The sequence below is a fragment of the Meles meles genome, chromosome 8 (assembly GCF_922984935.1).
Source record: "Meles meles chromosome 8, mMelMel3.1 paternal haplotype, whole genome shotgun sequence".
Lineage (NCBI taxonomy): Eukaryota > Metazoa > Chordata > Mammalia > Carnivora > Mustelidae > Meles > Meles meles.
Window position 1 is genome coordinate 44,081,290 of NC_060073.1, and position 25,803 is coordinate 44,107,092.

Below are 25,803 nucleotides of genomic sequence, written 5' to 3' on the forward strand. Positions count from 1 at the left end.
GACTCGATGGAGAACTCGATCCCAGGACTCGATCCCAGGACCCTGGGATCATGACCCAAGCTGAACACAGTGAGCCACCCAGGCGCCCCTCCCTGGCAGCTTCAGCTCCAAGAATCTGTCCCCTTCACTGCACATCAGGAGACTGAAACAGTCTCTCTCTCGGCTTCAGAGCCATCTGTGCTTGTCAGTGTGTGGCCTGACAGAAATAAAATAGCTCTCCCTTGCTCTATTATTTATAGCAGGTAGAAGAGAAAGTTCCAGCCTGCCTGAGCAGGGTGGGGAGACAGGGCCCAATCGTTTGCAGCTGCACAGATCTTACATTCAAGAGCGGCATTTGAGTCAGCTCTCTGCTCCCAAGTTCGGATTCAGGGGCTTTAGGAGAGTTGTTTGACCTTCCCAAGCCTCGATTCATCCTTAAGTAAGCCTGCTGAGGGCACGGTCGATTCCACCCATCATCTAGGACAGTGCCTTTTCACAACTGGAGACTTTATAAGGTGGGGACTGTGTACTGGACCGTAGTAGGAGCGTGGTAAATCACTGCTGAAAGAATCCTAAGCATTAAATAAGAACGTACTTATGCATGGCGAATATCTGGCAAATAGACCTAACAGATATCAGTATCTTTCTTTCATTCTCTGCCTCAGCTGCCTATTAATGTTAATATTGATTATTGATATTGATATTATTGATATTGATTATTAACTCACCGGAGTTAATAAGCTTTGAGCTGAAGATGATGATGATGACGAAGAAGATGATAATAAATGACAGGCAGAGCATTTATTGCTTAATTTGTGCCAAGCAGTATTCTAAGCACTTACATTTATTAGCTCATTTAACTACTATAAATCTACAAGTACTATTAGTAAGCCCATTTTACAGATGAGAAAACAGGCATGAAGAGACTAAGTACTCACATCACTAGTAAGTGGCAGGGCTGTAATTTGAACCCAGGCAGCTAAACTGTAGAGCTTGACTGCTTAATCACGTTAGGTTTTTTACCAGTCTGTTCATGTAACACAGAAAAAGGATCACCATCATGTTTTTAAAGAAATTCCTTCTTGCGGGGTCCCTGGGTGGCTCAGTCGGTTAAGCATCTGCCTTTGGCTCAGGTCGTGATCCCGGAGTCCTGGCATGGAGGCCCGCATCAGGCTCCCTGCTCAGTGGGCAGTCCTGCTTCTCTCTCTGCCCCTCACCCCATTCATGCTCTCTCTCTTGCTCACTCTCTCAATTAAATAAATCTTTAAAAGAAATTAAAAAAGAAATTCCTTCTTGCCTAAGCTACAATTGTAGATATCAAATCACATATTGAGGTCTGTGAACATGTTCACTGAAGCCTGTTAATGACCTTGTTTTGAAAAGAAACCCTTTGCACATATTGAATCAAGTTTCAGGGTTGCTCTCCAAGTAACTTTCTCTTTTACCTCAAGTTTGGGCCCAAACTCCATCTTTTTATTTTCATTTTATGATTGTTAGTATGTATTGTTAAGGAGTCCACTTATATCACTGTCACGAAGCCCAGGATGGGTCCTAGTGGGTCCTAGAGGCAAGTACACCCTGCTCTGGGCTTTCTGGTTATACCACTGTCTACTCTTGGAGCATCTCAGCTGAAAACCCAGGCTCAGGGGTACCTGGGTGGCTCAGCCATTAAGCATCTGCTTTCGGCTCAGGTCACTAATCCCAGGGTCCTGGGATCGAGCCCCGAACTGGGCTCCCTGCTCAGCAGGAAGCTTGCTTTCTCCCTCTCACACTCCCCCCTTGTGTTCCCTCTCTGTCAAATAAATAAAATCTTCAAAAAAAAAAAAGAAAAGAAAAGAAAACTCAGGCTCATGAGGCCTCAATCCCTGACTCCCTACTCCTGGAAGATGCCAAAATCAACTACGTAGGAGGCTTTTTCAGTGGAGAAAACGACTTTGTCTTCTTAGAAGACAAACCCTCTACTTTAAGAGGCAAATGGCAATCCCAAACCACGGACAGGCTGGGACCTGCACATACCTCAATCCCACTTCTATTTTAAAGAAAGTCTCAGCAAGTAGTTAAAAGATAATAATATGTGCTTTCTTTACATTCATAAATGCAAATCTTTTTTCCTCTAAATATCAAGCAGTATAAAGCACAACATGAATTTGGAATGCATTTTGGATTCTAGTTTAGAGTATCCTTTGGTTTGCAGCTGTTCTTTGACTTGTATTTACATGTTACACCTCAGGCAAGAACACAGAAACCTCTTGTTTCCCAATGAAAAGAATTTCTTTTATAAATACTGCGACTAAGGTGTGAAATAAGTCATAAGCAATTTATAAATAAAAAAGTTCCTAGGGCGCCTGGGTGGCTCAGTGGGTTAAAGCCTCTGCCTTTAGCTGAGGTCATGATCCCAGGGTCCTGGGATTGAACCCCACATCGGGCTCTCTGCTCAGCAGGGAGCCTGCTTCTCCCCCTCTCTCTGCCTGCCTCTCTGCCTACTTGTGATTTCTCTCTCTGTCAAATAAGTAAAAAATCTTAAAAAAAAAAAAAAAGTTCCGAATTTGGAGAATGCAGGGTACCACACAAAGTGACTTTTGAAGGTGAGCCATGAAAATAAGACTCAGGCAGCATTTGGGGGGATTAAAGTACAGAAGAAAGCACTTTTACTGTTCTTTGGGGCAATTTTCTTCCTTTTAGGTTTTCAACAATGAAGTCAAGCCACTGTGTGGCTCAGTGAAAACCATTATCAGCTTTAAGGACAGCAAATACTCACACAGCTCTCACATGTGCTGGACTCTGCTCCAAGCGCCTTAAAGGCTTTGTCACAATGTTATGATATTCTATCACAACCACCTTATCAATAAAGTACTATTATAATGCCCATTTTATAGATGAAAAAAAATGGAGGCACAGATTAAATTGTCCAAGGTCACACAGCTAGTGAGCTATGGAGTTGCAATTCGAACCCAAACAGCCCTGCTAGAACATGCCTCTACTGCTCACGAGGCTGCAACCAGTCCCAGCTGAGCATATGGGGACACTCTTTTTCTCTCCTCCCTGTATCTGCAGATGTAAATGTTCTTGGTGATAACCATCTGATTGAACATGTAAGGCCAAGCAATTTTTGTATTCAGGCCAGGCATAGCCTGTTCTTATGGATAACCAGGTGCCAGAACAGTACACTAATGAGTAGGACCAAAATTTACAAAAATTCCGCTGGCAGAAGTCAGACCATAAATGGATTCTCTAAAGAGACCCATTATCAAAGTTTATCTTAAAGATCATGAATGTATGCACAGACATCTCTTGCCAGAAAAATCTCAGGTTGTAGACTAGAAAAATAATGTTTTTTTTAGATTTATTTATTTGAGAGAGAGTACACACATGCACACGAGAAGGGAAGGGGCAGAGGAAGGAGAGACAGACTCTCAAGCAGATTCTGCATTGAGTATGGAGCTTGAATGGGGCTCGATCTCACGGACCCTGAGATCATGACCTGAGCTGAAATCACAAGTCAGACGCTTAACCAACTGAGCCACCCAGGTGCCCCAGAAAAAAAAATTTTTGAGTGGAGGGAAAAATATCCATGAGAAAATGCACTGAGGGGCATTAAGTTAAGTGTGACTTTAGCTCAGGTCATGATCTCAGGGTTCTGGGATCAAGCCCTGTATCAGGCTCCCTGCTCAGTGTGGAGTCTTTCTTGTTCTTCTGCCACCACGCCCCCGACCCCCCCATGCTCTCTAATAAAAAAATTAAATCTGAAAATTAAGAAAGAGGGGTGCTGGGTGGTTCAGTCGGTGAAATGTCTGCCTTCAGCTGAGGTCAAGATCCCAGGGTCTTGGGATCAAGCCCCACATTGGATTCCCTGCTCACTGGGAAGTCTGCTTCTCTCTCTCCCCCTGCTCATGCTTTCTTTCTCTCATTCTGTCAAATAAATAAAATCTGAAAAGAAAAAAAGAAGAGAAAATGCACCGAACATTATCTCAGCAGAGTGAGATTTGGTGATAAGGGTACCTTCTAGTTTATAGACTTCAATACTCTTCAACCCTTAAAAAATTGAACTTTCATAATAATTTTTAAAATGAACACCAATGGTAATGATCTTATAAGTCATTCATCTTCACAAATTTGTTCACTACAGTTAGCCACTAGAATGAGAGAAATAAATCTGAGTAATAAAGGACTTTGAGCTCTAACACCTAGTGAACTTGAATTTGACACCTGATGGAAAGGCAAGTCCAGTGAGGTAAATGTGGATGTTTTTGTGTAACTAGTGTATAACAGAGTGTTATTTTTTAATCCAAACTGATCAAATTTTGTTTTTTGAAGTGTTCAGTCTGTTTACATTTAATATAATTGTTAACAGGTTGGGTTTAAGTACCATCGTGCTATTTATTTCTATGACTACAGAAAAGTATAATTTAAATTTAAGCTGGAATTTATCTTCGACTTGTCTATTCCTAATATCAGTGATCACAATAAACAGAGCAGACTGCTAGGCAGCCAGAGAAAGTCTGTTTCTCAGGTTGTATTCCCAGTGTATTGCTGGGGTGGGGGTGGGGGAGCAGTGAAAGGAACTGGAATGAGGCTCTACCTCAACAGGTCCAATTCCACATTTGTTGTATGTATTAGGAACTCTATGAAAGATGATGGAAACAGGATTCTGCGGTTCCAAAGCTGGAATTCTAAAGTCTTTTCAGTGACTTGAATACCCTCAAGCGAGAACACAGACTGCAAACTGAAGGCTGACCACCCCTGAACCCAGTTCTAGACAATGCTCTAACTCTGGACAGTTTAAGCACTGAAAATAACTGAGATTCTCTTGGCCTCAGGAACTGGGAGAACAGCTGAGTCTTCAAGAAGCTAAACTGGGAAAGGGCAGAGGTAACACACTGAGGAATCCCATGCAAGTCTTGACACTGGAGACAGCAAATCTAAGTTTAAAACGGGCAGCTTTCCATCCCAGGGCCTGGAGCTGTTGGCTCCAGATGGTATATATACCGACTGGACATCAATTTCTGCATTAAACTGCATCCCCCGGAGGAGTGGGTTACCTCTCTATTTCTAGGTACAGGTGTAAAAGAATTTTTTCGTTTTCCAGACTGAAGTGGGCATCACAACATAGCCATTCATTTCATAGTTTAAGTCCAAAGCAGACTAACACTTTCTTCTTCTTTCCAGGAGAAACTCATTCTCCTAAGGCAGGATGCGCTTCCATTATATTCTGCAGCCCACTGGGCTAATGGGACCCATTAGGCAGACTAACTCTATAATGTGATTTGATATAAAAGCACTACAGGGAGCACCTAGGTGGCTCAGTGGGTTGAGCCACTGCCTTCGGCTTGGGGCATGATCTCAGGGTCCTGGGATCGAGCCCCGCATTGGGCTCTCTGCTCAGTGGGGAGCCTGCTTCTCCCCGCCCCTGTCTGCCTCTCTGCCTACTTGTGATCTCCTAAAAAAAAAAGCAATACAGAATAGAATCAAAGGTAGTAATAAAAGGGCGGTCAAAAGAAAAACTAGCCAATGGAAGCATGAGTTGGGGAATAAAAGCTTCCAACTACACAGGGATCTTATTCTTAAGGGACTGCACAGCTTAGAAGTTCGGGGTAAATCCCAGCTCTGGCACTTACTGGGTCTGTGAATCTGGGTAAATCACTTAACATCTAAACCATTTCTGGGGTTCCTGGGTGGCTCAGTCATTAAGCGTCTGCCTTCAGCTCAGGTCATGTTCCCAGGGTCCTGGGATGGAGCCCTGCATCAGGCTCTCTGCTCCGTGGGAAGCCTGCTTCTTGCTCTCCCTCTCCCCCTGCTTGTGTTCCCTCTCTCTCCCTGTCATATAAATAAAGTCCTTGGTGGTGGGGGGGGGCATTTCTAATTTGTAAAATAATCTGTTTAACCTACCCACTTCACTGTTATTGTGAGAATGAAGTTGACATACAGCCAGAAAAGTGCTACCATTTTCCACAGTGGAAAGGTAGGAAAAGTAATAGGCCTAAACGGCAGCCAAAGTTCACTTCAAAAAGACACCAAGGATCAAATACTTTAAACACAAGCTAGACATGAAATTGAGAGCTATTTCCGGTGAAATCACCCTTAAATCCTTCATTTCCTGTGAGAGTTGGTCACATACCTTAAGAATGTCTTTACTCATCCCCTCCTAATTTCCAGAACCCCACTTTAATTTGGACCTAGTTTCCTGTCTGATCCAACAGCCTTTTAGGGGTTTGGCCTTCCTAATTAGCAGACTTTTAATCTACAACCAACCAACCCACCTTCATAAAAACAACTTACTCAAAATTTTCTGACATAACCCATGCCTAAAGGATAAGGTCTGAATTTCCTACTTTGGCATGCAAAACCATTCACAACCTGAATGACACTGATCTTCCCAGTCATTTATTTGCCATTCCCAATCCTCCAATCTAACACACTAGGGTCTTTTACTAAGCTCTCCCACCTTCATCGTACTTTGCCCTCTTCAACCTGCAAGGCTTAGCTAAAATATTACCTCTTTAGTAAAGAGGTACCCAGTTCCCCAAAATGGTTTCTTTTTTCGGTCTCCATTACATTGATCACTTAATCTTTAACAGAGCACTCAACAGAGCATTTGTTTACAACTGCCTTTCCCAACAAACTCTATTTCAAACCTTCTTCTACCTGCCCCATCGCTATTGCTTAAGAGTAACTGTCGAGATAAGACATCTGAAAAGCACTCTGTAAAAGTGTAAGGTGTAAGAGATTACCACTACTATACGGATCTGAAGGAGAAATAGGAAGACTGAAGCCAAAAGGGAGGTTGCCCCTTTTCTTTTACCAGTTCAAAGTCCAGGTTTTCAGCCTGTTGTAGCCATTATATGAAAAATGATCAGGGTTTCCAGTTACGGAATCAGTCATAAGGATGGAAGGTACAGCATACAGAATATAGTCAATGGTACTGCAATAAGTGGTGACAGATGGTCGCTATGCTTGAGAACACAAAGCATTAACATGTAGAGTTGCTGAATCACTATGTGGTACACCTGAAACCCAGATAACATTGTATGTCAACCATCCTCCAATAAAACACATTTTTTTTAAAAAAGCAAGAAAAAAAAGGAAAGACAACCAGCTTGTACAATGGCTTTAAAAAAGAATGAGTGGCCCACCCAAGTAAATATAACACATGAGAAACCACAAGATGTCTTAACAGTTAAAAGAGTATCTATAAAAAGTTTTACTTTTTTAAGACAAGACATCTATAAAGTCTTAAACAGGGAGTTGAGCCTATTAGGAACAAAATATGGCATAATTCCAGAAACATTTTTTTTGTTGTTGTTGTTGCATTTAGGCTTTTCAGTCACTATGCAATGATTATCGATTCGCCAAGGACAGTAACAAATACTGGAGAAAAGAAGATATGAGAAACATCTTTTATTTTTTTCTAAAGAGGTGAAAATAAGTAAGATTTCTTATAGTTCTCACTCATAAGATTTTTAAACTCTTAAAAATGCAATTTCCTCTTTTCAAAGCACATGCCATCTTAAAAAAAAAAATCTTAGCAATGTACATTTGCACTCAAAGAAAAACATGCAGCGCCATTGTCTTCTGACAAATTCTGCATAAAAAACCCCCACGCAACTTTCTGCAAGTATGTTCCCTCGTAATCATTTAGGGACTCCTAACCACAAACATTCAGTGCAACATTTATTGTTTCTTATTTCCGTAGGAAACACAGGACCAATGATGTCTTCTGACTGTAACTGTTTCCTGATGGCTGAGCAACAGTCTCCTTCTGCTTTACTTGAAAGTACTCTCTTAACCTGCTGATGTCAGAGACAACTAGAATTCAGTACAGCTTGAGGATCCAAGTGGAGGATGGAGGAGAAATACTTAAGGTGTACCCTGTGCCATAAACTTAGGAAAAAAATTTACAAAGGAAAAAAAAACACCTCAGATTTTATCAATGCACCCTTTTAAAAAGTTTTTTTTTTTTATATTTCTGAAAGCAGCTTAATGTGAATCAAAAGCAGTTCCTGAGTAACTGCAGTAAACAGTGTCTCTTTAAGATATATGTGTGTGTGCACACACACACACACACATATATCTGCAACTTAGCTCATTTTGGTTCTGCCTTAATTTACCTCCCCAGCTTTGAGTTTAGTCACAGTTCCTTTCCTTTCAGGTCACAATGTGCAAGTACAACAGCATCAGCTCCAAGAGTTGGCGTGGTGCAGACGTTCGTCACTTCTGTGTGATCACTGGCATGTCTCAGGCCAGGTTTCCAGAGTCACTGCAGGTCACAGTTCTCTCAATTTCACAAAAACTTGCAAGAGCCACAGATCCTTCACGTTTTCTTCATGAGACGCCGTGACTGCCACTTGTGGAGCTTGTTGTAGGCGGTCTGCAGCATCTCTTCTATGTGACTTACCAACTGAAAAACACAGCAAGACACTTAAGCAATAACTAGGCAAAGGCTGGGGAAGTGAATGCCTCGGATCCAGAGCTGGCACATACTTCAGAGTGTAGTTTCCAAGCTCATTTGTATTACCCAAATGAGGCAACTTGCAAGCCCTCGGTGAGGGTATTTGCAGACAGGTTTTGTATAAAAGGTTAAGAGATGGTGGGATAGAGGCTGGAGATTCACCTGCTTGGTTTGGATTGCAGTGTCTGGCTTGTCATGAACCGGCTCTAAGACAACACGAAGTTGTAAATGGGCTCTAGGCTCAGTTTCTTCTGTCAAGTGAAGGAGGTGTACTAATCTGATGATTTCTAGATTAAATACTAGTCTGTGGGCTAAAGCCAAGATGGTGGCATCAACATTATTTTATAGAACAGGTGAAAAAAAAAGCCTTGCTCTCCTGAAGATTCTGATGTAGCAGGTCTGGGATGAGATCTTTGATGTTCAAAAGCTCCTGTAGCTAATTTTGCGGCACAGTCAATCTTGTGAAGCACTATTCCAAGTTTTTAATGCTCTTTTCCAGCTCCAATGTTACAGAATTTCAATATAACTCAGTAGATTAAAGAAAATCTACATGGTGCCAATGCTTCACATTAAGTACTATTGTCATACCTTAGGTCAGGACTATGTATCTCCAGTAGAAAAGGATTTTACCCTTGTCTTGGATATAACTAGCAGGCAACAGGACCACACTGATCTAAGCTGCCAAAGACTCCTGAAGGAAAATGTCTTCAGAACATTTCTTTGTGGAGATGGACGGTGTTTATGTGGTTGGAAGTAACAGTCTTATAAAATCTGTAAATCAGTTCTGGCAGTATGTGGATAGGGACAGGAAGTCCTAAATCCTTGTAGTATGGCAATGACTTAGATTCAATCTGAGGCAGAATTAAAAAAACAAGGGGCGCCTGGGTGGCTCAGTGGGTTAAAGCCTTTGCCTTCGGCTCAGGTCATGATCCCAGAGTCCTGGAATCAAGCCCCGCATCAGGCTCTCTGCTCAGCAGGGAGCCTGCTTCCTCCTCTCTTTCTCTGCCTGCCTTTCCGCCAACCTTTAATCTCTGTCTAATAAATAAATAAAATCTTTGGTGAAAAAAAAAAAAGAATTAACAAAACAACACACTCTTATTTACCCCATTTGCTATCATTATGATGGGGGAGGCGATGAGGTATTAGGTTATTTAGTTCTGCCTGGAAAATACATAAAATAATTTAATTTGCTTGATGGTCACCAGTGGTTCCATAATGCCAATTAGGAGATGAATGCCATACCCTCATGCAAGGCTGTACAGGCATACCTTATTATGCAACATTTTATCATGCTTATGTACTTTTTTTTACAAACTGAAGGTCTGCGACAGCACTGCACTGATTAAGTCTATCAGTGCTGTCTTCTCAGCAGCCATTTGTTCACTCACTGTCACATTCTGGTAGTTCTAGCAACATTTCAAAGTTTTTCATCATATTGTTTGGGTAATCTGTAGCCAGCGTGATTTTGTTGTTTCTGCAATTGTTTGGGGCACCACGAACCATGCCTGTAAGATGGCAAACTTAATAGATAAATGTTGTGTGTTCTGACTTTCACTGAATGGCTGTTCCCTACCCCACCCCCGGACACCCTATTCGCTAACACATAATACTGAAATGAAGCCAATTAATAACCCTATAATGGCCTCCAAGTGCTGAAGTGAAAGGAAGAGTCATGCATCGCCCACTTTAAATCAAAAGGTAGAAATGATTGAGGTTAGTGAGGAAGGTGTGTTGAAAGCTAAGACAGGCTGAAAGCTAAGCCTCACTGTGCCTGTTAGCCAAGTTGTGAATGCAAAGGAAAAGTTCTTGAAAAAAATTGTTATTCCAGTGAACGTGTAAATGGATGGTAAGAAAGCAAAACAGCTTTATTGCTGATATGAAGTTTTAGTGGTCTGGTAATGTAGAGGAAGGCCCTAATTCTCTTCAGTTCTATGAAGGCTGAGAGAAGTGAAGAAGCTGCAGAAGAAAAGTCCGAAGCCAGCAGAAGCTGAGTCATGAGTTTAAGGAAAAAAGCAGTCTCTATAACAGGAAAGTGTAAAGTGAAGCGGCAAGTGCTGATGCAGAAGCTGCAGAGAGTTCTCCAGAAGATCGAGCTAAGTTAACTAATGAAGGTAGCTACACTAACCAACAGATTTTGAATAGAGACAAAACAGCCTTCTACTGGAAGATGCCATCTAGGACTTTCATAGCTAGAGAGAAATCAATGCCAGGCTTCAAAACGTCCAAGGACAGGCTGATCGCCTTATTAGGAACTAATGCAGTTGGTGACTTTTAAGTTTTAGCCAATGCTCACTTACCATTCGATTACCCTAAGGCTGTTAAGAATTATAATAAATCTCTTCTGCCTGTGCTCTATACACAGAACAAAGCCTGGATGATAGCACATCTATTTATAACACGGTTTAGTGAATATTAAGCCCACTGTGAAGACCTACTCAGTAAAAGATTCCTTTTGAAGTATTACTGCTCACTGACAATGCACCTGGTCACCCTGGAGCTCTGATGGAGATGTACGAGATGAATGTTGCTTTCATACCTGCTAAGCCAACATAATTCTGTAGCCCATGAATTTGAGGAGTAATTTTGAATTCCAAGTCTTACTATTTAAGAAATACAATTCCTAAGGCTTTAGATGCCACACACAGAGATTCCTCTGAGGGATCTACTCAAGTAAAATGAAAACCTTCTGGAAAGAATTCACATTTCTGTTGGCACCTGGGTGGCTCAGTTGGTTAAGTGACTGCCTTCAGCTGAGGTCATGATCCCGGAGTCCGGACTCGAAGGGCTCCCTGCTCAGAGGGGAGTCTGCTTCTCTCCCTCCCTCTGCCTCTCCCCCTGCTTTTGTGCACTCTCTCTCCCTCTCTCAAATAAATAAAGAAGGAAAGAAAGAAAGAAAGGAAGGATTGATTCACCATTCTAGATGCCATTAAGAATAGTCATGATTGGGGCGCCTGGGTGGCTCAGTGGGTTAAAGCCTCTGCCTTTCGCTCAGGTCATGATCCTAGAGTTCTGGGATCGAGCCCCACATCGGGCTCTCTGCTTGGCAGGGAGCCTGCTTCCTCCTCTCTCTCTCTCTCTGCCTGCCTCTCTCCCTACTTATGATCTCTATCTGTCAAATAAGTAAATAAAATCTTTAAAAAAAAAAAAAAAGAATAGTTGTGATTCATGGGAAGAGGTCAAATATCACATTAACAGGAATTTGAAAGAAGCTGATTCCAACCCTCATGGTTAATTCTGAATGGTTCAAGACTTCAGTGGAGGAAGTAACTGCAAGGTGGTGGAAACAGTAAGAGAACTAGAATTAGAAGTGGAGCCTGAACATGTGACTGAATGACGGGCATCTAAGGAGTTGCTCCTCAGGGATGAACAAAGAAAGTGGTTTCTTGAGATGGAATCTACTCCTGGTGAAGATGCTGTGAAATGATAACAGGGGGTTTAGAATATTAAATAAACTTAGCTGATAAAGCAGCAACAGGATTTGAGAGGACTACCTCTGAAGAAGCTCTAATATGGGTGAAATGCTCACACACAGCACCTCATGCTACAGAGAAACTGTTCATGAAAGGAATAGCCCATCGATACAGCATATTTCACAGCTGTCTTATTTTAAGAAATTGCCACAGCCACCCCAACCTTCACCAACACAGAGGTAAGACCCTCCACCAGCAAAAAGATTATGACTCTCTGAAAGCTCAGGTGGATAGAAGTTTTAGCCATTTTTAACTAAGGGATGTACTGCAGTGCCTCAGTTGGTTGTGCATCTGCCTTTGGCTTGGGTTGTGATCTCGAGGTCCTGGGATCAAGCCCCATATGGGGCTTCCTGCTTCCCTCTCTCCTCCCTGCTTGTGCTCTCTCAAGTAAGTAAATAAAATCTTAAGAAAAAAAAGGGATATACAATATTTTTTAAGATGTAATGTTACTGCACACTTACAGACTACAGGAGAGTGTAAACCTAACTTTTACATGCACTGGGAAACAGAAAAAATCATTTACATCACTTTATTGCAGTGGTCTGGAACCAAATCTGCAACGTCTTTGAGGTAATGAGTATACATGGCCTCAGAGTCCTTTTTACCCCAGTGTTCCAGGCAGTTACAATCAAGAAGGGCACGTGAACTGAAACTTAGGTGTTGTCCTTGCTCTCTTGTAGGAAGGTACTTTAAGCTTCTTTCCTGATTGTAAGTAGTACTATCATTTTGAGAAAAACCACTTAGAACATTTAGGGAATAAACACCAAAAACCTTACTGATGAAGAATTTTCAGCTTTCAATTGTAAAACACCTTTTGATTAACCTACTTATTGAAATACTAAATCCTAAATTTGTATGTACTCTTCCTTCCCCTTCATCTCAGAGAAGATCACATAAGAGATACAAAAAATTGTCTCCTGCAGGTTGCTCTAGCCTTGCATTAAAAACAATGTTAAAATTCCTGGGCACAAAATGACACTTTTCACTTGCTCCCTCACCCACAGCCCCACCCTACTGTAAGCAATCAGGGAAGCAGAAGGCAGACCATAAGACAGCCACTCTGAGGTCTCCTGTTACAGAGGAGCATTTTCTGCTCTTCTTTGCAGGGCTAGATTTGTACTTGCTCCTCAGGTTTTCAAATCTACAGAACAAAGTATAGAGATGATTAGGGCATCCGGTGGGCTCAGGTGGTAGAGGATGCAACTCTTGATGTGGGGTTGAGTTCAAGCCCGACCATGGAGACAGTGTTTTAAGTAAACCAACCAACCAATCAACCTCATGGAGTTATTACAAATGCTGGAGTTAGTCGTGGCCTTGGAAGACTGTGAAGGGGGAGGGGTAGGCAACTGGAGAGGGAATATCTATGGTTACTGGTATTGTTTCATTTCTTATGATGGTTTGTGGGTTAATACTTGGTTTTATTGTTTTAAAAAGTGTTAGGTATTTTACACACTCTTCTGAATGTATGATACATTTTGTATTTAAAAACTAATACTCAGAAGGGTACCTGTCTGGCTCAGTTGGAAGAGCATGCCACTCCTGATCTCAGGTCGTGAGTGAGAACTCCACACTGCGTACAAAGATTACGAGAAAAAAAAAAAAATGCAAAAAACCCCCAACAACAAAAAAACACACTCTGAGCAACAGGAAAAAAAAAAAAAAGAGGAGACCCCAAATGTATCTACTCATTCACATGAAAACAAAGTTAATTTCACCATTTTGCAACACAGAGAAAGAAAATCAGGCCAAAATCATATTGTTGCCTTACATTTGTGCTTAAATACTGTCTCCGAATTTTTTCTTGGAATGGGCAGAGCTTCGTAACTTGAAATCGTTCCAAATTACTTTTCATTTTTACTACCTACAAAAGATGACAAAAATAATAAATTATATAGCAATCTCTAAGAACCTATAGGGAGCAAGAGAAAAACACACATAGGAAGGTTACTTTTTTTTTTAACTAGATTAACTGGCTTCAGGCAAAGAAACAGTATCTACCACCACTCAGTGGTTCATAAACACTGTGGTTCATAATTCATACCCCTCTCAATATTTTTTATGTATGTGTATATACACATTTATTATACTGTTTTAAAATTTTACTTAACACGAACATCTTTCAGTCATTAAATACTCACTTAAGTCATCATTTAAAATGGATGCATTGTATTTCAAAGTATGCATAGCAAATACTTCTTAATTAAACCCCTTCTGGTAGGTAATTAGGCCACTTCCACATTTTCTTTCAGAGACAGTGGTAAAGGAACATCTCTATTGCTAAATATTCTTAATTATTTCCTTAGCTTAAATTCCTAAACATTCAATTTCTGGGTCAAAGCACTTTTTAAAAAGGTAGTATGAGAAATGGAACAAAGGACTCTTAGCAACCTGGCCATCACTGACAATTTTAAATTTTTTGTTATTTTAAAAACCACAGATTTAAAAAACGCTCTTTCACTCTAGCTTTAAAGATAATTTATTTGAATACTAATGAGTATGAAAATTTCCTCTTAGGTTTACTGAGCCAGCCTCATTCTTTAGTGAGATGCCTGTTGAAAGTCTCTTGCCTATTATTTTTAATGGTGTATTTAACCTTTTCTCTTAAGAGTTGTTTAAAAGAGTAATCTATACAGTTAAACTATTACTATTAATACTATAAATATTTTCCCATTTGTCAACTGTCCTTTAATTGGTTAAAACGGTATTAGTGTTAAATAGCTAGTGCTGTATTTGTTGTCAATCTCAGTCTGAATTTCATTACCTCTACAAAATATACCAAATAAGTAATTTTATTGATGTAACTTGTTTTGGGTCTCCGTTCTTTATTTGCTCCCCATGGCTTACAGCTAGACACAAGTTTTAAGATGTATAATCGTAAGTTATAGGTTTGTCTGAATCTCAAGTTTCTTCATCTATAAAATGGGTTGGAATACCTACTCCATTAAGATGCTGTAGGCTTAAACTAATGCATGCAAGTAGCTATCCGAGTATCTAGCATATGGTAAACACCCAATACAATTTTCTAATTTCAAAATAACACATTGCTAAGTCACACCACCACACAGCTGGCTGTGTGTTTGGAACCAATTCTGACCTTTTCTTCTAGGAATGGTGTATTAACAGGGAAGCAGGACCAGAAGTGCCGTAGAAGTTCCCCAACAGCCACATAAAGGTGTTTCAATTCAGACTGAATATCATTTGGCACCATCTCTGCAGAAAAAGAATAGGATAAAAGTTATTTCCACATATGGACACTCTGAAAGAAGGACCACTCATAGAATAAATCTGCACATGTGCACTTAGCCAGTGCTAAGCCAGGATGTGCTAACCTGAGGTAAGGTAATGATTTTGTTGCTATGTTAGAATTCAAATTCCCTGAGATTTTGGAGTAATTTTCAGGTTTCCCTTTATTCTAAGAGGTCAGAAAGCAAAAAAGAAAGCTTTTCATATGATATAGGGAGACTAACAATGTACCACTGTTTGTAATATTAAGATAATTATGAAACCTAAGCTCTTTTCTAAATAGATCTCAGGATTTATATGCATAAAAACAGAAGTGTCAAAAATGCCCCAAAGAAAATCCAATCTAATTACTTTAGCATTCCTCCCAACTCGCTCTTTAGAGCTTTAATCAGTGAGAAAGTGGCCCGCACGTACGGTTTATGGCTTGCTGGGTCCCTCCCTGCATAAGTGCTCCTCCGGGTGACAGTGTTGTGATCGTACTACTGGCAGCGCTACTTGAGAGAACCTGAAAGAAACGAAGACACACAAAGTGTTTCCTCTTCTGCCATCTTCCTTACTTCATATTTCAGTTCTACAGCATACATCTTTATTCCTGTATCACAATACATAATTTATAGCAGCAAGAGTGAAGGACGTCGCTTTGAGACCAGAAACACAGTGCGCACAGAAACAGAATACCTACCAGTCTTCCAGCAATACTGGGCAAGACTCTAGACCTCAAAACTTACCCTTTTGCTGAGTTAAAGCCTTTCTTAAGCACCAACTCAACTTGTGAAGTAAAACAACACATTAACATATACTTGCTGGCAGCTGGGGAAACAAAAACCTCAACAGAGCAGAAATAGATCATCTGTTATTTTCCAAGGAAGTGAATACTAGCCAAAGGGGAAAAACATACTCTCCACTCTATCAGTATCAACAGTTAGGGAAGTAATTGGCTTATCTATTCAGTGACTGCCTAACAAGTGCCAGGCACAGTGGTTATAGAGGAACAAATAATTCGGTGAATAGCTCAAGTGCAGGGTTGGTATGTTGAAGGCTTTTCTTTCTTTTTTTGTTTAAGGTTTCATTTATTTGACAGAGAGAGATAGCAAGAGAAGGAACACAAGCAGGGTGAGTGGGAGAGGGAGAAGCAGGCTCTCGCTGAGCAGGGAGCCTGGTGTGGAGGCTTGATCCCGGGACCCTGGGACCACAACACGAGTCAGAGGCAGATGCTTAATGAATGAGCCACCCAGGCACCCCTCTAAGGCTTTTCAATGATGTTTTTGTAAGCAGAAATCCATGTGTATATGGACTGGATGAAAACAAAATTTCAACTTGGAGTAAGCATACAGAACATGACAACCGTGAGTCAAGGGAACATGGGCGTTCATGCTATTTCTACTTCCTTCTGTCAGAAATGTTATGACGTGTCAGAACCAGAAGCTTCAGTGATTGATGACTAGCCCTGGGCTGCACTCAGGTATACACACCCAAGGACAGATAACTTCTTGGGCCTTTCTGTCTCAATTCATGCATCTCAGATACAGCATCATTTCTGGAATGCAGAATAGGTGTGGGGAAGAATTTAAATATCTAAGATGGACCACAGCTTAAAAAAGTTAAGATGGTCTACTTGGGCCCAAGAGCCAGACGTTGGACAATTATATTCCAGAATGAAAAAGTAGTCAAGTAATGCCAAATTTATTATGTGTGCATATATATATACATATATATATTTCTCAGCTCTGCCCGTGGAAGGGATAGTAACACCAGCAGCAAACGATAGCTCAACAGCAATGAGTACACTGTACCCAGGTCATGGTTTCTTTTCTTTTCGTTTTTGTTTTTTTTTTTTTTAAGGATTTATTTATTTATTCTACACAGGAGAGAGACTCTCAAGCAGACTCCATGCTGAGTACAGAGCCTGATGCGGGGTTCAATCTCACGACCCTGATACCATGACCTCAGCCGAAATCAAGAGTGGGATGCTTGACCAACTGTGCCACCCAGGCGCCCCTAAATATTGGTATCTAAATCTACCCAGCACTAAAGAAGATTTTGTGGCTGGAGTGGGGAAAGCTTAAGACAAACCTAGAACATCTATCTCATTGTTCCATAAAGTAAGGTACTCAAAAAAGAGGTGCTCAAAAATTGATGAAGACACTGTCAGAATGTTGATGTTTACAAGAAGCATGGGTGCATTTCTGGGGGTGTTTTACTTGATTATGTAAGTGGTTACACAACTGTTTATGTTTATTAAAATTTCCAGGAGACTAAAAAAAGGTAGTATTACTGTATGTCAATCATACCTTGGTTTAACAAAAAACCAAAAAACAGCAACAGTTCATAACCCACAGAATAACCTAAGAAACCATGACTCCTCTGTGATATAAGTAAATATGCAAGAAGGAAAGGGAAGCTCTTTGTCTTAGCAAAGTGTCACCACATGTAGAAGGGATGATGGAATTAGAAAATCACCATGTGGGGCACCTGGGCAGCTTAGTCAGTTGGGCGTCCATCTCTTGACTTCAGCTCAGATCATGCTTTCTGGGTCGTCAGATTGAGCCCTGCGTCAGACTCTATGCTCAGTGTGGAGCCTGTTTAAGATGCTCTCCCTCTGCCCCTCCCACTGCTTGTGCACTCACTCACTCTTATCCCATTTAACCACCGCTACAGTAGTAATTGTTTCTGGTAAGAATCACCAATGGATTCTACAAAATTCACAGCTAAGAGTTTGATGCGAAATACAGTATTTATATAGTCTCAAAATATCTCTCAAGATACCTCATTACAAAGGGAAAAACAGTAACTTTTTGACTGAGAAACCAGGTAGATACTACCTTACCCGAGTGGTCGGAAGTTAGGAAAAATTAAATACGTGCCTCCTGATATGACACACTAAGGATGACACCTCACTTCTGTGATATTCCTGCCAAAAACGCGTAATGTGAATCCAATCGTGAGGAAACACTAGAAAAACTCAAATTGAGGGAATTTTACAGAAAACTGGCTTTTACTAAAATATCAAGATCATGAAAAAACAAAGAAAGATTGAAAAATGGTTCCATCTGAAAGGAGACTAAAAAGACATGAGAACTAAATGCAACTTATGAACGTGACTTGGATGCTGGACCAAAGAGTTTTCTTTGCTGTAAGGGACATTGGTGGTACAACTGGTAAAATTTTTGTAAGACCTAAAAGGTTGGATAATAATGATAATAATGCTTTATCAATGTTGTCATCATTTCTCGAACTGTATTATTTATGACAGTATCTTTAGTAAATACAAACTGAAATATTTCAGAGCTTCCACTCTCAAAATGGGCCAGAAAAAATTTTTTTTTGTAACTTTCTATAAATCTGAAATCACTTCAAAATAAAAAGTAAAAAAATAACTTCCAATATGTGACAAGCACTACAAAACATGTATGAACTCTGCCTCAGGGTTTATGAAAACAGACACCCTCCCTGCCCCAAACTTGTTACTGGGCATGTTGAAGATTGCTTTACAGAGACAATGAAATCTGACCTGAGTTTCGGGTAATTATTAGGTCACAGAGGCAGAAACAGTTTAAAGGTATTCTAAGAATAGAGAAAGCATGAGCTTTCTCTCTTTTCTAGGTAGTTTAGTGTATTAGGCTTGAGAGAAGACTCTTGGTTGTGTGTGGAAGGGAATGGTAGAGATACAGCTGGAATTGAAACTGGAGATGTGGATTAGGGCCAGACTGTAAAGGCTCTGTGCGCCAGACAAAGGCATTCAGACAATTGCTATGCCAATAAAAGGAGGCAGTAAAAATTTTAAGCTGCAGAGTGGTAAGATTAAATAAAATTGATCATGTCTGCTTAAGCCAAAGAGTCAAGAAATACTGAAGAATGGACAGGACTTCCAGATCAATTTAAGTACGAATAAGAGGGATGCCTGGGTAGCTCAGTGGGTTAAGCATCTGCCTTTGGCTCAGGTCATAATCCCAGGGTCCTGGGATCGAGTGCCGTATCAGGCTCCCTGCTCAGGGGGAGTCTACTTCTCCCTCTGCTTGCTGCTCCTCCTGCTTGTGTGTGATCTCTCTCGGACAAATAAATAAATAAAATCCTTAAAAAAAAGAAAAGTATGAATAAGAGCTGTAGATAATAAGCTCAATTTTATGTATTCTAGTTTGAGGTCATGTAGAATATCTAGACAGTGATGTCCAGTTTTTTGGAAATCTGCCAAATCTCCCCAATAACACTGTGTATGTGGGAGGAAAATAATTAGCAATCACAAAACTCATCTATTTTTCATTATCATCTTAACTTTAGATACTTCTGGAATGTGCCAAAATTTTTTTTTCAATTTATTTGTAGAAATATGAATTTAAACCCAATTAAAACAGTTTATATAGTTCAATTTGGCTATGCTCATGAACTAAGGAAAGAACTATGGGAATTCTGGTTTTCAAATAGTACAAGTCACCTACCTGAGTTAATTTGGGTGTATAAGCTTCCATTTCTTGCCTAATACTTTGAAAAGAATTAATAATGTCCTGACTTGTTGCATACTGTAGTGACTGGATTGGAGTTGGACCGTGATAATACCTGAAGATTAGCAAAGAAGAAAGAAATTACTAATCACACAGAATAAACATCTGTCCTTCAAATATTTTAGCAGTCTCCATGTCCCCAAAGCAAAAAAAATATATATTTAAACAGATTTGAGTAAAATAACTTCATTCCCATAAGGGCAGTAAGAAAATTGCACAGAGAACCACATTTTTATCTTGGCTTTGATCATTTAAGCATCCTTTTCTGAAATGCACGAATTAAGTTTTCAAGGAAAAAAGATAGTTTATTCTTATGGTAACAAAGAAACTTAAAACTTGAGTGCTATATTTGCAAAATATACTCTGCAGTGATTTGAGTTACGTAACTGTTGTGCCCCAAGTTAATATTGATCAAACTTACCTATCTGACTTCTTGAGGTTTAGTGCAATCGTTTTTATGGAATTATTTTTCCCCAAGTCTTCATATTCAATAGACTCTTGTAACTTTGCCTGCAATTATCAACATAGCACTTTTTATGGTACTTTTCCTTATAAAAGTATGAACATGATTGAGAAAGTACAACTATACACAGGGTAAAACATGAAGTTTTCCCACCATGAACTTCATAGAGATGACTATTCCAACAACTGGCTGAACTCATTTTCTCACCAGCCACTTACAGTACCTGCTTTCCTATAATCCGGCAGGTGAAAATGGTGTATTTTACTACTCTTCCACCAAATAATAGAACTAATTTATTATGTATTGTAAATACTTTTTCTTTTCATTTGGTGTTGTTTGGTCGTAATTATTCCCTTACTGCTTATTCTTCTGTGGATTAATTTTTTGCTTAGTGGGTTAAGCCGCTGCCTTCGGCTCAGGTCATGATCTCGGGGTCCTGGGATCGAGTCCCGCATCGGGCTCTCTGCTCGGCAGCGAGCCTGCTTCCCTCCCTCTCTCTCTGCCTGCCTCTCTGTCTACTTGTGATCTCTCTCTGTCAAATAAATAAATAAAATATAAAAAAAAAAAACACACACAAAAAAAAAAACAAAAAAAAAATCTTTGATCCACTTAGTATTTATTTTGGAATAAGGAATCTGAAATTCTTTTTACTCATCAGTTCTCCCAACACCATTTGTAAAATAATGTATTGTTTCCTGTGGGTCCTGCAATACCATGTTTACTATACGTTTATTTAATTTCTCCACGTATTTGGGTTTACTTCTGTGCTCTTTATTTTGGTTTTACTAATCTGTTTTCTCCTGTGCTAGTAAAAGACTGCTAAATTTCTACAGCCCATGTTAATTAAAAAAGATATAGGAGGGGCGCCTGGGTGGCTCAGTGGGTTAAAGCCTCTGCCTTCGGCTCAGGTCATGATCCCAGGGTCCTGGGATCGAGCCCCACATCCGGCTCTCTGCTCTGCAGGGAGTGTACTTCCTCCTCTCTCTCTGCCTGCCTCTCTGCCTAGTTGTGATTTCTCTCTGTCAAATAAATAAAATATTAAAAAAAAAAAAGATATAGGAAAGCGATCTACATGGCCGTTTGTGAAATTAATTTCTACAATATTTCATCCCTTATATAGCTATGAAATTCAACTGATAAACCCTCATCTGTAGTTACCAAGAGTAGAATCAAAACATTTCAGTTATTAAATATCTCTCAAAAAAGGTCAACCTGAAAACTTAATTTTTTTTTACTATTTTCTCAACTCTCCACCTTTCCACCAACTTCAAGGCATACCGAAATCTAATCTTCATTACTTTTCACAGAACATCAAGCTCATTTCTATCCCTGCTGCTCCCTACCTAAGTCATGTCTCTAACCTAACCTCCCATGATAACCCAAATCCTACATTTGTGCTAAGGCCTCATTTGGTTACCTGACTCTCCCACTTAACTGGAAACTCCATTAAAGTAAGGACTCTATTACTACTTCTGAATCTCCCATTCTATAAAATCCTTCTGTAGAACACGCATCAGACTATTTCAAACTATTGATTTGAAAGAACATCTAGAGTCAGCATTTATTATTGAACATAGTGAAAATTCACATAAACCATGATTTTTGACAAATCTTTAATGACCAAAAATCAAATGTACTTAGCGCCACAGTATTGCAAAGAAAAGAATCATTTCCTAGGTTTCATCTTAAGCTCCTCTTTCATTTTAATTTCACTTTCCTTAGTCAGAAAAAAAAAATATTTATTTAACTCACAAATATTTTTTAAAGGAGTGCACTTGTGATGATCACCAGGTAATGTAGTATATAAGTACTGAACCATTAAGTTGTAGGGATGCCCAGGTGGCTCAGTCAGTTAAGTGGCTGCCTCTGGCTCAGTTCATGATCTCAGGGTCCTGGGACTGAGCCCCATGTTGGGCTTCCTGCTCAGCAGGAAGTCTGCTTCTCCCTCTCTTCCCCTCGACCCCTACTCATGTTCTCTCTCAAATACATAAAACCTTTAAAAATAATAAACTGTACACCTGAAAACAAATATTACACCATATGCTAACTAACTGGAATTTTAAAAAAACTTGGAAAAAAATCTTACTGGCTTTGTTAAAGATTTATTCATTTTAGAGTGAGAGAGAAAGTGAGAGCATGAGAAAAGGGGAAGGTTCAGAGAGACAGAGAGAAGCAGACACGCCACTGAGTGGGGAGCCCAATGTGGGGCCCAATCCTAGGACCTCAGGATCACACCTGAGCTGAAGGAAGATGCTTAACTGCCTGAGCCACCCAGGTGCCTGTGGCTTAGTTTTAAAAGTGTATATGCTGGGGACACCTGGGTGGCTCAGTGGGTTAAAGCCTCTGCCTTAGGCTTGGATCATGATCTCAGGGTGCTGGGATTGAGCCCCACATCCAGCTCTCTGCTCAGCAGGGAGCCTGCTTCCTTCTCTCTCTCTGCCTGCCTCTCTGCCTACTTGTGATCTCTATCTGTCAAATAAATAAATAAAATCTTAAAAAAAAAAAAGTATATATGCGGGGTGCCTGGGTGGCTCAGTTGTTGGGTGTCTGCCTTCGGCTCAGGTCATGATCCCAGGATCCTAGGATCGAGTCCCACCTCAGGCTCCCTGCTCGGCGGGAAGCCTGCTTCTCCCTCTCTCAACTCCTCTTGCTTGTGCTCCCTCTCTATGTCTCTCTCTGTCAAATAAATAAATAAATTTTGGAAAAAAAAAAATCAGGTTTAAAAATAAATAAAGTGTATATGCCTGTAGAAACATTAAGTTACTGAAGCATGAACCAAAGACTCATCTGTAATTCCTTTATAGAAAGATAACCATTTAACGTATTCTTTTGAAGGTGTTTTTAAAAAGCTCATAAAGTTTTTTTTACAAGTGAAATTGTATCACATAGTCTGTTCTGTGAACTTTTCATTTAGTTTACGAATTTTTATTTTCTTTGATTCCTAGGAAAAATAACACAAAAACTACAAGTTTTATTTTGAAAGACTTTTGATTTCGTCTTCCCTACAGACACTAAACTCTCTGAGGATAAGAATTCTTACTCATTTTTGTTTCCCACCTCTTAATACTTGTAGCAACTCAAAAATGGTTTCTTGAATTTATTTATTTTTTCTTAGATTTTTATTTGACAGAGAGAGACAGAGCACAAGTTGGCAGAGAAGTAGGCAGAAGGAGGAGAAGAAGGCTCCCCACCAAGAGGAGAGCTGGATGTGGGGCTCAATCCCATGACCCTGGGAGATCAGGACCAGAGCCCAAGGTAGATGTGCAACCAACTGAGCCACCCAGGTGCCCCTAATTTTTTGGAATTTAATTTTTTATGAATCAAACTTACGTGAACTCATTTTTAATTCAGAATGTCATTAATCCTTTTCAAGTTATTCATGACCGCATCAGTCTCCACTATATGGACATACCACAGATATTACTACTGGAATGTTTGCAATTATAATATTGAAATAAGTATTTGTATCTAAATATATGCACATCTTTTACTCTTTAAATAAACTCTTCAAAATGAAATGCTGTCCCAAAAATGGAATAAGGGCAAGACAAAAATTTTAATACATATTGCCTGACTACCCTCTAAGAAACCTTTATTGTACTTATTTTTATAATTGGGGAGGAACTTGAAAACACAGAGAGGTAGAGTAGCTTGGTAAAATTGCAAGGAAGAAGTAGATAATTCTGTCCATATTCCCTCACAGCCCCAAATGATTTCTTCAATATTTAGTAAGAACACATTTCTAACTCTGAAATGCTAGGTTTAATATGAGGCCCCAATCCTATCTTTTAAAATCATACACACAAACCTTTAGGTTTTCTTCTTGTTATATTGCCTTTGTTGAATACTCCTGCCCAGAACACAAACTGTATGTCAATATGTGTGTATGTATACATGTGAAGGAAAAAAAGAGAACAAAACCAGTAAGAACAGTTAACAGACAGGAGTGCATGGAAAGCTGGTTGGCAAGTTAAAACCGAGGAAGTACTCTTTAAAATGTTCTACAATTTATGCCAAACGCTTAATGTCTTGGTCAGAAGAACGGAGTCATCTAAGGTAATCGAAGATTAACATAAAATTCTAGCAGTTATACAGGGTGTCAGAAGAAACCTGCGCTCTAAACCTGAACTTTTTACCCGTACCCTTTTGACTGCTGGCTGGAAGCAATCTGCATCTCCAGAATTTCCATCGATGCTGCTGGGCTCACCATTTTGTTCATTTTGTGCTTCTCTTAAAACAAAGGGGGAAATGTTAAAAATCACAAGCAGAACAATGAGAAAATTCCATCTGGCTACCTTGAAAAGCCCAGTTATTGCACTTTTGCATGTATACTTAACTGTTTCCTGAGACCTGCTGCCAGGACCATGGCACTGTGATGGTTAAACCTCTTGATGATGGCAGCATTACTATTCTCCTTTATGGACTTAGAATTAGAAGTAGATGGCATAGAAGAAATGCCATAGCCCTAAAAGAAACAATTTGGAAGATTAAAAATCAAAATGAAGTTCCGGTTTTCTTCTCCATTATGAGAGACACACTTAGCTGAAAAAATTTTCTGGATGATGGGACTGTATTAATTCTGAGCATTACTCAATTTTTACAGATAAATATTTTAAAAAATTATGTACACAAAAAATACAATATTCTCCTTCTGACATCAATAAAACAATTTTAATTTAAAACGATGCATTTTGCGGCACCTGGGTGGTTCAGGTCATGATCCCAGGGTCTTGGGAGTTGAGCCCCACATCGGGCTCCCTACTCAGCAAGGAATCTGCTTCGGAACCCTCTGCCTCTGCCCCCTGCTTGTGCTCTTTTTTCCTCTCTCAAATACATAAAATCTTAAAAACAAAACAAAACAAATTTAAACTGTGCAATTAAAAGATAAAAGATTTAAGTCATTTCTACACCCAATGTGGGGTTCAAACTTAACAACCCTGAGATTAAGGGTTGCATGTTCTACCAACTGCCCTAAACTGTAAATTTTTTTTAAAGAGTTTTGGATATAGTTAGCAAAATATTTAAATGAAGAAAGAGAATACAGTGGAAAAAAAAGGCATGGACTCTGGAATCATATAAACAGAGATTCAAATTCTAGCTGTATAATTTTTTAAGTATTATTTAAGCAAGAATAGTCAACTTTTCCAAGCTCTGTAAAATAACTCAAATGTATATATATATTTTTAAATAACTCAAATATTTTCAAATGTGTACTGAGTTTGTGCTAGGCCTTACAGACAGAAAGTTGTTAATATTTTGTGCCAAAGGAGCCAGAATACTAGTTAGTAGGGTCCTGGGCTGTAAGCCAGTACACATAGTTAAGGCTTCTATGTGCTAAAAGAGAGGAAGTAGCTAATCCCACTGGAGGAGAGCAGAGGTAGGTTCAAAAAAGCTTCAGGGAGCACCATAACTCGATCCAGTTCTTACAAGCCAGATGTGAAGACAATAACATTTCAGGGAGAGGAAACTGCTTAAATACAGGGGTAAAAACAACATAATGCGTATTGTGTCACTGGGTTTTTCTGTACTGCAGTCACATCTGGAACGAGGGGTGGGTCAGGGATTGGCGAGACATAAGGCTACAATGGTTAAATGAAAGATTATGAAAAGACTCACAGCATTCATCCACTTATCACGTAATTACTGATGCCTTTTCTATGCCACGTGCAGGAGACAGGCCAGTAAATAAAAGGCACCCTCACA

The 25,803-nt window shown here is 39.8% G+C and overlaps 1 protein-coding gene across 1 annotated transcript in view; it reads right to left on the minus strand.

The window, feature by feature from the left end:
• Window positions 1–7,359: 7,359 nt before the first annotated feature.
• Window positions 7,360–25,803, minus strand: part of GTF2H1 (general transcription factor IIH subunit 1) — a 39,437-nt gene continuing 20,993 nt past the window's right edge. The window contains exons 8-15 of the mRNA XM_046016180.1: window positions 24,438–24,565; window positions 24,243–24,330; window positions 20,059–20,147; window positions 19,575–19,692; window positions 15,553–15,643; window positions 14,990–15,105; window positions 13,664–13,756; window positions 7,360–8,374 (exon numbers count right to left, since the gene is read on the minus strand). Of these exons, the coding sequence (XP_045872136.1) occupies window positions 8,288–8,374; window positions 13,664–13,756; window positions 14,990–15,105; window positions 15,553–15,643; window positions 19,575–19,692; window positions 20,059–20,147; window positions 24,243–24,330; window positions 24,438–24,565 (810 nt within the window). The 3' untranslated portion in view covers window positions 7,360–8,287. The remainder of the gene's footprint in view (window positions 8,375–13,663; window positions 13,757–14,989; window positions 15,106–15,552; window positions 15,644–19,574; window positions 19,693–20,058; window positions 20,148–24,242; window positions 24,331–24,437; window positions 24,566–25,803) is intronic.